This window comes from Solanum lycopersicum, chromosome 3 (assembly GCF_036512215.1).
Source record: "Solanum lycopersicum chromosome 3, SLM_r2.1".
In the NCBI taxonomy this organism is placed as follows: Eukaryota; Viridiplantae; Streptophyta; class Magnoliopsida; order Solanales; family Solanaceae; genus Solanum; species Solanum lycopersicum.
The window spans coordinates 53632078-53649361 of record NC_090802.1 but is presented as its reverse complement, the minus strand read 5'-3'; the positions used below and the strand labels follow the sequence as shown (position 1 = coordinate 53649361).

The 17284-nt window shown below is 30.4% G+C and overlaps 3 protein-coding genes and 1 non-coding gene across 6 annotated transcripts; 2 read left to right on the top strand and 2 right to left on the bottom strand.

Moving 5' to 3' along the window:
• Window positions 1-2454: 2454 nt before the first annotated feature.
• LOC101254068 (uncharacterized) lies at window positions 2455-3878 on the top strand. The gene is made up of 2 exons (XR_002027365.3): window positions 2455-2699; window positions 3493-3878. It is a non-coding gene; the product is annotated as an uncharacterized protein (transcript).
• Window positions 3879-5718: 1840 nt separating this feature from the next.
• On the top strand, window positions 5719-13850 carry LOC101253759 (MLO-like protein 2). 3 transcript variants are annotated; one of them, XM_004235175.4, is made up of 15 exons: window positions 5719-5977; window positions 7347-7404; window positions 7487-7641; window positions 8521-8637; window positions 8915-8975; window positions 9212-9300; window positions 9418-9492; window positions 9582-9676; window positions 9780-9829; window positions 10872-10912; window positions 11019-11192; window positions 11668-11703; window positions 11774-11841; window positions 13178-13238; window positions 13352-13850. In XM_004235175.4, exons 1-15 carry the CDS (start codon window positions 5840-5842, stop codon window positions 13685-13687), a joined length of 1554 nt encoding a protein of 517 aa, XP_004235223.1. In that variant the 5' UTR covers window positions 5719-5839; the 3' UTR covers window positions 13688-13850. The 3 variants fall into 3 exon arrangements, with proteins under 3 accessions (XP_004235223.1, XP_025885776.1, XP_010318227.1); XM_010319925.3 differs by having other exon boundaries at window positions 5730-5977; window positions 7534-7641; XM_026029991.2 differs by lacking the exon at window positions 11668-11703.
• An 801-nt stretch (window positions 13851-14651) lies between these two features.
• LOC138347666 (uncharacterized) lies at window positions 14652-15350 on the bottom strand. Its single transcript, XM_069295969.1, has one exon. The coding sequence runs from the start codon at window positions 15348-15350 to the stop codon at window positions 14652-14654; it is 699 nt and encodes a 232-aa protein (XP_069152070.1).
• Window positions 15351-15416: 66 nt separating this feature from the next.
• On the bottom strand, window positions 15417-16754 carry LOC138347665 (protein FAR1-RELATED SEQUENCE 8-like). The gene is made up of 2 exons (XM_069295968.1): window positions 16484-16754; window positions 15417-16396 (listed from the first exon to the last, which is right to left on the bottom strand). The coding sequence occupies exons 1-2, from the start codon at window positions 16752-16754 to the stop codon at window positions 15417-15419; spliced, it is 1251 nt and encodes a 416-aa protein (XP_069152069.1).
• Window positions 16755-17284: the final 530 nt, after the last annotated feature.

Below are 17284 nucleotides of genomic sequence, written 5' to 3'. Positions count from 1 at the left end.
CCTTCCCGAAAGAAGGCATCACCACTCATAGCTAGCCTATCGGTGCTCGGTATAAAGTTCCATTACATTCAACTCATACATCATAGAAGTTTGCTTCTAGTATGAGGACATCATAGCTCAATAGATGATTTCTCATCTCATCATTAGTATTAAATGTTTTAAACTCAATATTTTTATTAGAGTATTCATAGAGGCTGGTCTCTTCATTATCTCACATTCACGTTGGTAAGTACATATTAGTAACATTTACTTGGGCTCATTTGAGATTGCTCTCATCATATACATTAGCCTCACATCATGGTTGTCACCACATTCTTCATTTCATTACGTATATCTTAGGTCCACTTATTTTTGAACGTATGTTAGACTTATGTGTCTATACATACAAGCCATGGGACTTCATTTATAGTTCGTTAAGTGATTCTTATTTTTCTAAGATTATGTATTACAAGACTTATGTATCTTGTATATATGCCAAGATCTTTGATTTTTGATCTAAGTAGATGACATTACTCTTGAATATTTCACTCACGTATGACTTATGTATCAATACGGAGGTTTGGACACGAGAACCCAAATCTTGAATTATTTGGATGTCATTTATATTTTTCATTGACTTTAGTTCTAATATTCGTAAATTAGAACTCTAAATTAAATCTCAACATTTTCGTGACATAATAAATTTTTCTATTTTAATTAGAATTCTAAATTAAATTTCAATCATTTACATGAAAGAATAATTTTATAATTTAATTAGAATTCTAATTTAAATCTCAATATTTACATAAAAGAATTAATATTCTATTTTAATTAAAATTCTAAATTAAATCTCAATATTTACATGAGAGAATTAATTTTCCAACTTTAATTAGAATTTTAATTTATTATTATTATTATTATCTTTAATTAAATCCGCTTGAATAGGGAGGTTGTGGGTTCGAACCCCCACAGCCCCTTATTTTTCCTCTCTTTTTCGCTGAAGAGGAGGCTGTGAGGTGGTGGGTTCGAACCCCCACAGCCCCTCATATTTTTTTATTTTATTTTTTACATTGCTACAGTCTTTGAGGTCGTGGGTTCGATTCCCACGCCTCACGCTTTATTTCTTCCCATTTTTCCCTCTCTCGCGCGCACTTGGAGGTCGTGGGTTCGAATCCCACGCCTCCCATTTAATTTACTGAATTAATTCCCTTTCCCTCTTTTCCCCAGGTCGCGTGTTCGATTCCCTTCAGTCCCATTTCTTTTCCTTTTTTCGCGAACTGGGGGTCGGGGGTTCGATTCCCGCCCCCAGCGTCTCTTTTTTTTCTTCCTTTTCTTCCTCTTCCTGTACCCGATTTCGAATCCCCCAGCCCTCCGTTTTTTTTTCTTTTTCTGCGAGCTACTGCAGCTTCACAGGTGAGGTCCCAGGTTCGAATCCTGGCGGCCTCATTCCTTTAAAATTTAATAAATTTCCAGATTTCCTTCATTAAACTTTAGTCTAAATTAAAGTTGCATTGTTTCTGGAATTTTTGGTCATTTTTCTATTCGTTTTTATCAATATTTTCACTTGAATTCCTAAGAAAATTCGTAGACTATTATAACACATTTTAAGTGCATCTTTTATGGGTTTGTTTGGCTAAAAGATTGTTAATCAATTACTATATACTTCATCATAATGAACATCATCTTGTACATCCATTATACACATCAAATACACAATAAATACAATCATATTACATTAAACTTTTGGAGCATTACATAGAGAACCTCATTCACCGTAACATACTTAATTTCAAGAAAACATGATTGCCATTCATACGATTCCAAGTACACAAACATAATCATATTCATCGCGAAAACATAATATACCTCTAAATCTACCAGCAATCATACCCAACCTAAAATTCATTGGGAGCTAGTGACAAGGACATACAAAAGGGAACAACCCTAGTTTTCGGAATGAATATCTTGAACCTTAAGGGGTCTCTTGGGAAAGGGACCAAGAGAGAAGAAAACCCATACCTTAATCGATGTTCAAACTTTAATGTTGCTGCCCGGAAAACTCCTCCAAACCACTCCCAATTCACTTCAACGTACACCTCTCTCGACAAACCTCTCTTAGCCTTGACGTTTTGATTACTTTTTCTTTTGCTTAAAAATTTTTGTTAGTTCTTCAAGCATGAAAACTGTTGATGTTTTGGCAGAAATAATGTGAGGAAAATGGAGAACGTGAGAGAGGGAGTTAAGAAGCGTGAGAGAGAGAGGACTATTTGGATTAGGAGACTAATTCAAGAATTAGTCAAATAACGTTTAAAATAAATAAATACAAATCTGTTTTTGATTTATTTATTTATTTATTCATTTAAAACGTGAAAGGACAATTACGCCCTTAAATACTTATTTATTCTTATTGATAAAATTTTCTTTTTTTGAATCGTTACAATGTGGATAAAAACAGGTTTGATTTGGTAATTTCTTATCCAATGATTCATCATTGTGGTTGATTTTATGCATTTATTTTGTTGATATTGAATAGGTAAGAATTACGTAAAGTGTTTTCGTTTGTGTTTGATCTTCTTTTTCGCTGGATCAATAGGCAATTTTGTTGTAGTTGATGAGAGTGGTAGAGAAGAAGCTACTGAATCAGGTAGAAAAGTGGGATGTGTTGTTACACAGGTTCTCTATTATGATCAAGTTCGTGTGCTTCAAAAATCACCAGAATGGTGAGACTTTGAAATTCAATCATCTATTTCTTTTCGCCTTTTTTATGGATTTTGGGAAAGAGCAGGGGATTGTTTTCATTCTAAAATCTCTTTTGAACTGGAAAAGAAGTAGGGTCATCATGGTCGATGAGTCGATTTTTAAATCTCTATCGAAATGGATAAATTGTTTCTAGCTTGTGAGCTGTGAACGTGCAACTAGCATATTTTACAAAGATTGTTGAGCTTAAGAATGATCAGTGATGTATGGAAACAGGAGATAATCTCCTTATGATGATTTGAAGTTGTATTCTTATGCTTTTAACTCTCATATGGGTTGTAGGAATATCGGATATACAACATTTTAAATTTTTGTGTTTTAACATCCACCTTCGACCTTGTTCTAGCAAGTCTGTAGGTTTTTCTGTTACATTGTAATATGTCAATCAGCTTACATACAGATGAAGCCTCTCAGTCACTACTCCGCGGAGTATGTTTAGTGTTGATTTTGACGCAGTTTGTCATTTATATTTCCAACGGGCTAACTTCAGTGATACTTTGGTCTGCCACGTAATATTTGCAAAATAGAGGGTAACTTTTTGTGGGTTCGGCCCTAATTGAGACATCACACTTCCTCACGACATTCCTCTAGCTAAGACGTAATGACTTCAATCCACTGTGCAGTGCTGTCCAATTGGCTGGTAAGAGTCTGTCAGTGGATGCTCCTCAGGAAGGGTCATACTATGGTCTACAGCTCTCCTCCCTCAAATAGTTTTTGTTCAGAAATTTTCTTATGTTGTGTGTAATCCCTGTGTAGGCCAGAGATCTTCAAATCCACAGCAGTAGAGAGTTCGAAACAGGATAATACGCAATCACAGAATTTCCAGATGAATGAAAGTGAAGACTCAAGTGATGATGGACTCCCTCCATTAGAAGCCAATACGAACAGATTAAATCCCTTTCAACAGGAGTCGGAAACAGAGTCTGATTCAGATACCGATCCCTGATCCATGTTTTGCTACATTTGTCACTTCATTTCTTTTTTGCATATGAGAGTAGGTGTAAAGACATTTAGTATGTGGCAGTCCATTGTTATGAATTAAGGTCAATGAGCACATACTAATGTCTGATTAGCTTTTTTGCCTAATGTCGATAAAAATTTGTGATGCAAGATATGTTACTGTATTTCCTTTGGATGTTTGACGATTTTGATATGTTTTACTTGAGTTGAGGGTCTATCGTACAAAGTCTCTCTACCTTCACAAAGGATCTCACTTCAGCATGCACATAGCGTATGACAAGTTCATATGGGTGTTTACATAATCTTCTAGCGACGTGAAACGAATGAACACATACACGTTGCTTAACAGCCCTATGTTACACTCAGCTTTCAGTTCATATTGTTTTGGAATTAACTTTCTAGGTTCTTATATTTTAGCTAACCATAGGAGAATTTTTCAACAACTATGTACCTGTAGATCTTCACATATAATCATCTATTCCACCTACTTTTCATTTCATATTATCATGAGCTCTCTTGTTAAGGGTTGTATCGGTGGTTGGGGTGTCAAAGTGACTGAGCAGCCTCAAGCAATGGCTGCCCACCGCGGCTGTCATAGTTGTCAGAGATAACAGTCGAGTTTTGGGTTTTAGACTACCCACGAGCTAGAGGTCTCGATTCAAGCATTGAAAACATCCTTATTTTTACTATTTCGGAATATTTGATATTTAAGTATCCGTTCTTGACTTTTTCCATTCAAACCATAAATTTTCCACTAACACTGTTGCAACATATTTATAATACATCACAAAAAAGTTTCACCTTATTTAAGTTTACATAGTTTTTACATATATCAAACTAAATTTTTGTATGTATTCATTGATCATCTTTAAAATTAATATCAAAAAGCTATGAAAGCTACTTCTCTAACACCTTTGTTTGGCTGGTTGTTACCGATTTATATTGTATTATTTTATTAGTTTAAAATACAACATTTTATTTTAATTATTACTTAGATTTTATTTGTATCGTATCGTTTAAATTCTTGATCAGATAACAATGAAAAGATGCATTTTATGTAACAATCGATTTGATGTGATCACATCGTTACCTTAATATTTTCTTCTTATTTTGTCCTTATTTATCATTTATTAATCATATATCATCTTTTATCCTACTTTTTTATAGTAACTCTAGATTGTACTCTTCTTCTCTTATAAATTATCATTCAAATTATAGATGTATGATGTTATATAATAACAAAGAACGATACAATCTATTCAAATAATATATTCATTACAATAATATAATAAAATACAATACGTGTAAAAATCATTCAAACAGACATCTTATATTTCTAAAAAGATAAATCATTGCGTGTGTAGACACGTAAAACCAAAATATAGTGGTCATTAATCAAAATCCAAATTAGGATGAAAATGGTCAATTACGCATTCTATTATAAGCTTGACATCTGTCAATACTCAATACTTTATAATAGTGCCAAAGACTAATCTCTTGTGAATTTTCAAACTAATAAGCTATTGGTGTATTTGATATCCATATCTACCATCCACTTCTTACTGTTGGACACGATACAAATATGTTACATCACAAAATGTTACATGTTAATAACGACTAAACATATTGAACGTTATTTTTTGTTTTTATATACAAGTTTAGTCATGACTCAGCTGATTGTACTATGACTTTCTCTTCCAATGTTTGGTGGAAAATATACGAGTAATTACCTTAAATATTCTTCTATGTTAAAAGATATTTGCATAGTGGTTGACTGGTTGTAATTGTTACAAGTTGGATTGAAATTAGTACTTTTATTTAAATTATATATTTGTATTAAAAAAGTTTATTAAATATGTACAAATATTAAACATAAAATCTAATTATTAAAACTTTAAATTATCATTGTTAAAATGTTAAGAGGACACTTTTACATGTTATAATATACGAGTACCTTCTTTAAATTGACTCGAGCTTTGAAAAGTCGTCAATATGTTTTCTCTATAAATACAAATATATACCATATAGCTCATATCTACATGTATATTTAAAATATAAAGTCTTTGTTTTTTCTCAAAGAAGTCTCTCACAAATTTCCCTTATCATTAAAAACAAAAAAAAAGTTGTATAGTACTGAAGCTTAATGGCTAGCACAGGCTGTATTAGAACGTGTGATGAACGTCCTCTAGATGAGACACCAACATGGGCTGTAGCCATGGTTTGCTTTGTATTAGTTGTAATCTCCCTTTTCATTGAACAACTTATTCATCATCTTGGAGAGGTAAACATTCATTTACCTTTCATATTTTTATATATGTTTGAATCACAAAATTATATGTTGCCTTTTGATGATTTGTGTTTATACAAGTCCATGCTGCTATCAGTGAGGAAAACACAAATTTTTAGGTGGAGGGGGACCAAAATGTTTTAAGAGGAAAAGTAGCAAGGAGCAAAACTTAAAAACTTCTACATGCAATTTTGTTTTAGGTAAATATAGTATAATATCATATTAACGTACAGAGTTGTTAATATGGACCAACTTTCCTCAGCTTATGCCGTGGCTTTGAAATTTGACGAGCTAATTGGACCAGCTCACTATTTTAATAGGCCTTAAAATAGTCAACCCCAGTATTATGTGGGCAGTGGATTAGGGCTATTGGTTCATCATTTTTTCAAAACGTATTCTTTTTAACTCTTTTCGTTTCACAAAGAATGACCTGATTTGACTTGATGCGGAGTTAAAGAGTATAAATAAGATTTTTGTATTTTGTAATTCTAAATTAAAGTTGGTTAAATGTAAAAAATTGTTTTTTGATCTTGTGGTCTTAAACATGTCAGGCAGAAAGTTGGAATTAAAATATTACCAAAAAAGAAAAAAGTCATTATTTTTTATACGAATCAAAAAGAAAAGGAGATCATTCTTTTTTAAATAGAGAGAATATAATTATTTTAATCCAAACTTAACATAAAATGCAAAAATATAAATAATGTAAGACAATATTACATAACGTAAAATAAAATAATTGAAAAGAATACCTTATATTTGTCAATACTTTATGTCCTTGTCATTGACGTCAAGAATTTGTTGTCACGTAGTCACAAGTAATAAAGTGGTTAGATTATAAGGGTCGTTTGGTTTGATTAAGAGCAGACTCGAAAGGGAAGAGCGCGGTCTTGGGTTTAGTCTAAAAATTCAATACATCGATAAGGGGCAGGGAATCAATAAAACTTTGTTTGGTGTTTTTTTTAAATTTATGTATAACTAATGTATGCATTAGCATGTTTAAAGAGGTAATTGCCCTTAAAACCTTTTTTTATATCTTTTGGAGGATATCTTTGTAAATAATTTTTTTTATGCAATGCATGATATTTTTAATGCATCAAATCGGACAATATATAAAAATAATCTATGTAAAATCAATACAAGCATAACTAATACATGCATTATTAAGGCAAACATTATTAATACACTCTATTTAGCATTATTAATCTTGTATACTCTATTAAGCGAACCCTTAAAATTGTTACGAGAGATATGATATTAAGACCTAAGGTTATGGCGCTTGCATATTCAATAAAAGTGTTATCCCCTCTCTCTCTCTACAAATATCATATGGTTGGCATTTTTATATTTCTTAATGTTTTTATAGTGGTTATGGAAGAAACAAAAGAGACCATTGTATGAAGCACTTGAGAAGATCAAGTCAGGTAAAAGAAATTTTGTTTTTTCATTACAAAATCATTGATTTTTGGACTAATAATTTTATTTTGTAAATTTATCGTGGTGCAGAACTCATGTTATTAGGGTTTATATCCTTATTCTTGACGGTTGTACAGGATCCTATGTCTAAGATATGTATTCCTAGGAGTGTTGGACGCTCTTGGCATCCATGTGACATAAACAAACATATTGATGACCAATATCTCGATCCATGTAGAATTAAGGTATTTTTTTAAATCGAAACTCAAAGGTTACCCCTTTCTAAGAGCTTACACCCTTTGTGTTCTCTTGATCAAAGACATCTCTCTGTCAATGGATATAACCCTTTTGGTATGAATAGTTTATCGGTTTGGGCATGGATGTTCTTATTTGGACATCTTGTTTGGGCTACTGAATTTATGTTCTTAATTTCTTGGCGTGGATATTGGCAGGAATTGTTTATTGAGAATACTAACCCTCTAGACAACCCAACCTCTAAATTTTACTTACTATAAAAGTAAAGACACAAATCTAAACTCTAGCCACTATAACATCAAAACCACTCCACTTTACTAGAATGTCAAAACATACCATTAAGATTGACTTTATTATTGTTATAATTGGTGAAGTTTTATAATTTCACTTTTATAATGGATAGTTCAATTGCTAACAAATATTGATTTTCTTTTTTACTATTCTAAGGACAAAGTGTAGTTATTTTAATAGCAAAATAATTTAATAGTTTATAAAGATCAATACTTATGAGTAAAATTAACCAAGAGAAATGTCTTATGTATATTGATTTTAAAAAATTATACTTTGAATATCTTTTTTTTCTACTTTGAATACCAAGATAGAGCTCGTTGATCTAAATAAATCATCCTTCCGGCCTCTCTCCGCTCCACACCCCGAAACTGACTCGAGTTCTTAGACATTTGTTAATTACTAACGAAAATTTAGATTAATCAGGTCAAAATTAATGAGTGTCAGTTAAGAAATGGTAAACAAAAAAAAAATGATTCCTTCTTTTATTAAAGTCGAATACATATATTTGGTATTGATCTAATATGACCATAGAATAAATATGTTGCTGACTTGCCTTATATATTCTGATTGAAATGCAGGGGAAACTCCAATTTGCTTCAAAATATGCAATTCACCAACTCCACATTTTTATCTTTGTGTTAGCCGTTGCACATGTGTTGTATTGTATTACCACTTTGGGAATTGGCAAACTAAGGGTAACTTCTTAAGATATATTTAATACTCCGTTTCTTTTATATAATAATAATTATCCCAAGTACTCACTCTTTTTTCTAAAAAAAAAATGAATAAAATTTATGATTCTAAAATACAGTTATGTCCTTAAATATATCGCGTGAAAAACTGCAATTAAAGTGTTGTTAAAAAATAAAAATGGTCATTCTATTTTAAATAATTTTTTTTTTAAAAAAAAACGATCATTCTTTTTGTAACAAAATAGACGGTAATTAATGATTTGTGTACATTGAAATGCAGATGAGGACATGGAGAGCTTGGGAGGATGAATCTAAAACAATTGAATACCAATTCTATAACGGTTAGTTTTATTGATCAGGATTCAGAGCAATGTTCTTGTTAATATTTAATTAAAATTACTTCTTAAAATAATTTATTCTAATTAACTTTTTTTGTGTTCAATTATTTTATAGTTCCACATTACATATGCTTAAAACATATTTTCACTTTTTCACTTCATTTTTTGATTGGTGAGTTCATAATATATACAAATTAAAAGAGAAAAAAATATCATAATTTTTTTTGTTGTTGTTGCAGATCCTGAGAGATTTAGATTTGCAAGAGAAACATCATTTGGACGTAAACATTTGCATTTCTGGAGCAACTCTCCAATTCTTCTCTGGATAGTATGATTTAATATTTTTTTTCTTTTTTATTTCCTCTAATTTAAAAGCTATAAAATTTAAATTTTTTTGTTAATTAAAAATGTTTGTTTTTTTAAAAATATGGTTGATTTGTTCCAGGTTTGTTTCTTCAGACAGTTCTATGCATCAGTTGAAAAAGTAGACTATCTTACCCTTAGACATGGCTTTGCTATGGTAATTAATTTTGATACAACTTATTAAAATTATTAGATAGTGGGAAATATTAATTTTAATATTGATGATATTATTTTGGATGATGACAGGCACATTTAGCACCTCAGCAAGAAAAGAATTTTGATTTTCAATTGTATATAAATAGAGCACTTGAAGAAGATTTTAAAGATGTTGTGGGAATAAGGTTAGCTAAACAAATCATAATTATTACTTTTTTTTCTCTTCAAATAGTAAAAAAAATGTAGTATATATTATTCATGAGAATTTCACCCTCTTGTATGTGGCAGTCCACTGTTATGGATGTTTGCAGTCCTCTACTTTCTCACTACTACCAATGGTAAGCTACATTGAGATAAAAAAAAGTTTGGATTTAATTATATGAATGAAATAAAAATGATTAATTTTGATTTGAATCGTTTGATAACTGAGAAGAGTTTTAATGATATTAGTAATGTATAAATTAGCTATGAGGGAATCTATATCAGTATTAGTTATTCCACCCTTCATTCTATCTATCTATTTTATAATTGATTAATAACTTATGGGGGTCGTTTAGTAATTGCATAAAATAAACTTTATTCATATATTCGAGTTTGTATAACTTATACGATATTTGGTAGGTAGATAACAAAAAAGTTATTCATGTATATAGTCGATACGATGTTTGGTAGATAGATAAGAAAAAAATTATTCATGCATAAAATTAATACGACATTTGATAGATAGATAAAAAAAAATTCATATATAAAATTAATACAACGCTTGATTAACAATTTTTAAAATTAACATAACTAATATATATATAAGTTACCAGAAAATTTATGTAATATTTATGCGCAGTAAAAAGTGAAATAATTAATAAGTACGGCTAACACATGAATAAAAAGTTAAAATGACAGATCTTATCATTCCCACTTGATTACTTTCTTCTTCTACATAATTAAAGAAATGTTTTAATTTTGATACAAAGTTAAAGAATGAAAGAATATAATTGTAAAATAAAATGTTTTAATTTAAAAAAATATAATTTTACTAATTTTTAATATATAAAAACGACATTCAAACAAATAATTTATGCATAACTAAACTCCACATAATAAACCTACATAGCTGATATTTATATAACTAATACCTGCATAACTAATATCTGCACAACTAGTACAAACATAACTAATACTTCCATTATTTATTTGCATAACTAGTATTCACATTACTAATATATGTATAACTTTATCCAGTCACCAAACGATACCCTAAACATTTTAAACAACCATTAAATATGATATTACTTATACATAATTTAATATCTCCATAACTAAATGACCCAAAATATTTTGGATCATATATTTTAATTGTTACTAAATAGATTTGTGCTTCAGGTTGGTATTCATACTATTGGCTGCCGTTCATTCCTTTAATTGTAAGTCAATCCAGAGTACCACATATTTTCTATTCTTATATTAAAATTTCTAATTCTACTATTAATTAATGTGTTTCATTATGTAATTAAAGTAATTTTTTTGCAGATAATATTACTGGTGGGCACAAAATTACAAGTGATTATAACAAAAATGGGATTAAGGATTAAAGAAAGAGGAGACATTGTTAAAGGAACACCATTAGTTGAACCAGGGGATGATCTTTTCTGGTTTAATCGTCCTGATCTTTTGCACTTCTTCATTCACTTTGTTCTCTTTCAGGTAATAATTAAGTCATAATACATAAATGTGCCTTTTAACTTGGTTTCAAATTACATTTATGCCATTTAATTTTGGATATGCACAAATGGATATTTAAACTTGTATAAAGTTGAACAAATAGATACACATATCCTACGTGTCATCTTACATGTCATTTTTTGTCCTACGTAATGTCCTACATGTATTGTTACATGTAGAACTCATGAGTTTATTTATCTAAAAGTTGGATAGTTAAAGTGTCTGTTTGTGCATTATGAAAATTGAAGGTCAACGTTAAAATTTGAAATCAAGTTTATGATCCAATATATATCTTATGTCAATAATTAATTACACTTACTAATTAATGGATCCGAAATCAACGTTTGTTTATGATATCAATCTGTATAAATTTCAACTTCAAATCCCGAATTGAGAATTTGATGATAATATGTTTGTCTAATAATTACTACTACTACTACTTTGTTTGGTTTTCCAGAATGCATATCAACTTGCTTTCTTTGCTTGGAGCTGGGTAAGTAGCTTAATTATTGAATTTTAACTAGTATTATATATATGTATCATCATTTTTTTTTTTTGTGCAGTGGAAATTTAATTTACCATCTTGCTTCCACAAAAATGTAACAGACATAGCCATAACACTTTCCATGGGGTGAGCATTTTTACTACTCCCTCCGGTCTCATTTTATATATGAATTAGTTTAATTTAATGCATGAAAGTTTAAAAGGGAAAGAGCCACTTTTGAGATTGTGGTCTAAATAAGGTATAGATGATTGTATGTGTATAAATCATTTTATTAAAAATAAAATAAGCATTTTAAAGTTAAATTGTTACTTAATATAGAAAAATATCTCATTATTTTTTAGATTTATGCGGAAAAACTCATTATCTTTTCTTTATAACTCAAATTTTATAACTTATTACTTTTACCTAATTAAACAAAGATTAAAACGATAGTCGTCAATATGAGCTAGATCTGTTAGGCTGGTGTGGCTTAACCCGTGATTTGGTAGGGATGAATTATGATTTTTAAAGTCCATTTAAGAAAAAGGTTTTTCAGCCTAGCCTGAATAAGCTTGTCGATTTGTGGAGCTTGAGAAATATAGATGAGACCGACTCGTGAGTCTAAAACAATTAATTAAAATAAAAATAAAATAGAGTATTAAAAATAACAGACACCAAAATTTGTTTTAAGTTTAGAATATTACAATTTAAATACAAACTATGTTTATAAAATATGTACTATATATAATAAAGTTCCTAAAATTTCTAGGGAGTCACTGCATAGGTCTATTTTTTTGTGTTTTATTATGATCATTGAAAAACAATTAGATTAATATTTCTATTTAGCTATTTATTTTTTTACTTGAAATCAAACTTAATAAATATTATATAGATAATTTTACTTGTGTAGTTGATTAACAAGATAATAACACTAGTCAATATTTATGAAACTCTCTCCGTTTAAAAAAGAATGACCTCTTTTCCTTTTTAGTCTGTTCGGAAAAAGATGACCTCTTTCTTTTTTCGGTAACAACTTTTCACGTGGCATGTTTAAGACTACTAGAATAAAAGACAATTTTGTACATTTGACATAAATTCAATTTAGGATCACATGATTAAAAGTCTTTTTTATTTACTTGAACTTCGTGTCAAGTCGAACTAGACCATTCTTTGAGAAATAGAGAGAGTAATATTTTTAAATTATAATTTAATAAAAAATTTATAAAAATATACTTTTAAGAAAAGAGGGCTGAAAGTCCATAGCCCATACACTTGTGGGCTGAGCCGATTATTTTCTAACCCACATAAAAATGGGCTAACCCAGCCTAATCCATCAAATTGCAAAGCCCGAACGAAAATGAATCAACCCATATTGACAGCTCTAGCTAAAACCCTCTTTGTCTTATATTTCCTCTATTTTTGTGGCCATTATATAAAAAAGCATATTTAACTTATTGTTGGATTTTGATGTTGCTATAATTAGGGCTCTCATTCAAGTTCTTTGCAGCTACGTGACACTCCCCCTATATGCCTTAGTTACTCAGGTATATATTCTCTTCATCTGTCCTCGATCCATGAATATACAATTAGAAATATTTAAGTTATACATACTTACAAAAAAAAGTGAATATATTTAACTTGTTGTAAAATTTTGCAGATGGGATCAACAATGAAACCAGTTATCTTTGGTGACAACGTGGCATACGCGATACGGACATGGCATCAGACAGCAAAGCAACGGGCAAAAGACGGGCGTCCGTCGAAAAATGCGAGTCCAGTGAGAAGCAGGGCAGTGTCACCATTGCGTGGAGGTTCCTCTCCGGTTCAACAAAAACACGGGCAATTATATCCTCCATCACCTAATCCTTCGCGTAGGAGGAGTGGAGGTAATCCAGAATCGAGTTCTAGGCAAATCTTTGATGATGGAAGTCATGAGCAATCTGAAATTGAAATTACCTTGAATGATTTATCACTTGAAAACAAATTAAGTTGAACTTGTTAGGGTCTGATCCATGTACGTATATAGTTAAGTAGTGCATCTTGTACGTGTTTACCTTTGAAATCTTTTTGTATAATTGTATGTGGGAACTGAGCTATGAAGCGCCAAGTGTGTGAATGTATTTTTGGTACATTTATGGACTTGCAAGTTGCACATATATTATGTTGGTTCTTATGTTAAAAGTGATCTAGCTCACTACTCGGGATTTGAAGTCTTTAGGTGTATCGATATTATCTTAGCTTAATTAATACGAGCTTAAGAATAAATTTAAAATAAAAATAGTAAAATAGGGCTCTAGTTGGATTCTCAAGTCTATATAATGGGCGGTTTGAGTTATACAAGCAACACAAGCAATGGCGTAGCCATATGGTGGTCAGGAATTGAACAGTCTTCATTGAACAAGTTTGCAGGATTTACTTTTCTTTTTGTAATAGGTCAAATCAATACTTTTTATGTTATGTCAAATCAATACTTTTTATATTAGGTCAAATCATTATTTTTTAATAGAGTTCAAATTAGTAATATAATAATAATGTAAAGATATTATACGTACAATATTTAAAATGCACAAGACAAATTAAATTCATGTTAACAAATAAATATAAAAGATATATCATATGTCAAATCAATACTTTTTGTCAACATTTTTGTATGTTTGAACAAGTTTGCAGGATTTACTTTTTTTTTATCTCAAATCAATACTTTTTGTCAACATTTTTGTATGTTTGAACAAGTTTGCAGGATTTACTTTTTTTTTATCATAAGTCAAATCAATACTTTTTATATTAGGTCAAATCAATACTTTTTATATTAGGTAAAATCATTATTTTTTACGTACAATATTTAAAATGCACAAGACAAATTAAATTCATGTCAACAAATAAATATAAAAGATATATCATAATATTAATAACAAGATAATAAAAACACATTAACCTTAAAAACATATACAAAATATTTAAAATCGAGTAGGACATCGTGCCTTTGTGTGACCTGTCTCCTTACAAACACTACATTTTCTAGTCATGCGAGCCGGAGCTATATCCATATCATTCTTAAGTCGGCTTCTTCCTTGCGTACCACTTGTCCGCAAATATTCAGTATTTGCAATTAAATTAAAAGGAGCTGGTGGCCAATACATTTCATCACCCACTGGATTAAATGTCTCACTGTATGTTCGTTTGTTATATTTTGCACTGTAGAATTTACTTACATAAGATTTTGGCTCGATTCCGCGAAGTCCACAAAATTTGATGGCATGCGAACAAGGCATATGATAGTTTCTCCATTTTCCACAAGAACATTTCTTACCTTTTGCAGTAACCTTGTGGACATTTCCACCTTTACCATCATGAGCAAAAGTAAGAATTTCAAAAACTCCATCACCTGTGTTGTAAGTCATCATATCTGTGTGTCCTTGAGCTCTTTGATAATAATCATTAAATTTTTTATCTATCGCAAGTGGCCATGGCATATTACTTTGAAGTAATGCAATTGCAAGATTGTTTCTTTCGACAAAACGATCAACGAGAGCTTTGAACGTCATTCGAACCATGGCAGTCACAGGAAGCCCCCGAGCTTTTTTCAATAAATCATTATATGACTCAGACACATTTGTCGTCATGACACCCCATCTACGACCACCATCCTTATACATCGTCCATTTTCCCAAAGGAAATTCATTTAACCATTCATATGCTGCAGGAGACAATGTTTTGATTTGTTACATCCGTTGCATAAACTTTTTCTCCTGATGCTCAGTAGCAGCCAACCACATTAGATTTTCGAGTTCACTATTAACAAATTTTTTATTAAAATTTGCTTTTAAGTGTCGAACACAAAATCTATGATATGTGTTGGGTGGACTCAACCAATCATAAGATTGAACGCACTGCAAGATTCCTTGATGACGGTCAGAAATAAGACCAATTCCTTGTCGTTCACAAACTACATGTGTCCATGATAACTTGAGAAACCATGACCAAGACTCAAAACTCTCACGTGCAACTAAAGCATATGCAAGTGGAAAAATATTTCCATTCGCATCAATTCCAACCGCAATTAACAATTTGATATCATACAAACCATAAAGATGTGTGCCGTCGATAGAAATGACCGGCCTACAACTTTTGAAACCATCAATGCTCTGTTTAAAAGCCCAAAAAAGAAATTTAAAAATTTGCTCACCTTGCATTGTTGTAGAATGATGCTCCCACTCGATAATAGTGCCTGGATTGAATAATTGTAGTGCAGCCATGTATCGAGGTAATGCCTTAAATGAACTTTCAAAATCACCATAAACCATTCGAAATGCTTTTCTTCGACCTTTTTGTGCTTTTCTGTAACTAGGAGTATAGTGATGTTTTCCTTTGATAATTTCATGGATCATCTTAATATTTATGTCCGGATTTTGCATAACATATGGTATTAATGAAGTGGCAATCATGTTATCATTCAAATTGAAATGATCCTCCTTATAGTTATCTGTAAGACAAGTATGCGGTTCAATCATTTTTCCTGTCTTCCACATACCGCTTGAAATCTCTCTAAACCGAATCATCCAATCACACCCTAACTCATGACGCTTGCAAATAACTTTCCAACTTTTACTTTTGGATTGATCACAAAGAAATTCTTTTTTAATAGCAAGACTATATGCTCTTACTGCAGATTTCATTTGCATCTTATTCATAAATAACATACCTAGTTGCATATACAAATTAAATTAATCAACATGCAATAAATAAATAAATAAACAACTATAAAATATTTAGTTTTCAACAATCGAACCTGACTGGATATGTTTAGGATTGTTTGAATTCCAAAGTGCCGTTCGAATGGAACCGTCATCTCTCGTGTACATAAAATCTTCTGCATTTTCGTCAGTGTGATCTAAGTATGGAATCGCTGTAGAATGATAATTAATACTTTGATCTTCAATGGATGCATTAGGTGCATTATCCACATTATTATCATCGTCGTCATATATATCATCACTGTCTGTTAATTCATGCTCGGAAGGTTCATCATTGTGCAACTCACCAACTCGTTCATCACCCATAACATTATTATTTACAATTTGTGTACAATAACTCACTGCATTTTGAATTTGATCATACCTATAAAAATAATAATATAAATATATTACATATAAGAAAAATAATTTTTAAGAAATAAGAAAACATTACTTTATTTACCTATTAGTTGAATCCGATGAGAAACAATTCAAATGACTGAAATTTTGGCTAGACTCTCCCATAATATTCAAATGTTTTTACCTAAAATTGTTGGTAGATTGGAAGATTGAAAGTAATATGAATATGAAGGATAAGTTCCAATTTATAGAATTGAAAGTCTCATGTACTATTTACATGTGAACTTCTTCAACTATTTACGATAAAAAAATAAATTTTACTATTGTCATGTGATCCTTTTCACTTTATATATATATATATATATATATATATATATATATAAATATAAAAGTATATAATTTTGTTTTAAAAAAAAATTAAATAATTTTTCTCATTTAATTTTAAATTAATTATTTGAATTCAAATATTATTTAAATTTAAATTCAATATAATATCT

What these genes read in the sequence shown, in the direction of transcription:
- LOC101253759 (XM_004235175.4), top strand. Translation starts at nt 5,840, where the DNA reads ATGGCTAGCACAGGCTGTATTAGAACGTGTGATGAACGTCCTCTAGAT. An exon ending in TTATTCATCATCTTGGAGAG is followed by an intron (nt 5,978 to 7,346) that starts GTAAACATTCAT and finishes ATGTTTTTATAG; the next exon opens with TGGTTATGGAAGAAACAAAA. An exon ending in TTAGACATGGCTTTGCTATG is followed by an intron (nt 9,493 to 9,581) that starts GTAATTAATTTT and finishes GGATGATGACAG; the next exon opens with GCACATTTAGCACCTCAGCA.
- LOC138347666 (XM_069295969.1), bottom strand. Translation starts at nt 15,350, where the DNA reads ATGTATAAGGATGGTGGTCGTAGATGGGGTGTCATGACGACAAATGTG.
- LOC138347665 (XM_069295968.1), bottom strand. Translation starts at nt 16,754, where the DNA reads ATGGGTGATGAACGAGTTGGTGAGTTGCACAATGATGAACCTTCCGAG. An exon ending in TCCTAAACATATCCAGTCAG is followed by an intron (nt 16,397 to 16,483) that starts GTTCGATTGTTG and finishes ATATGCAACTAG; the next exon opens with GTATGTTATTTATGAATAAG.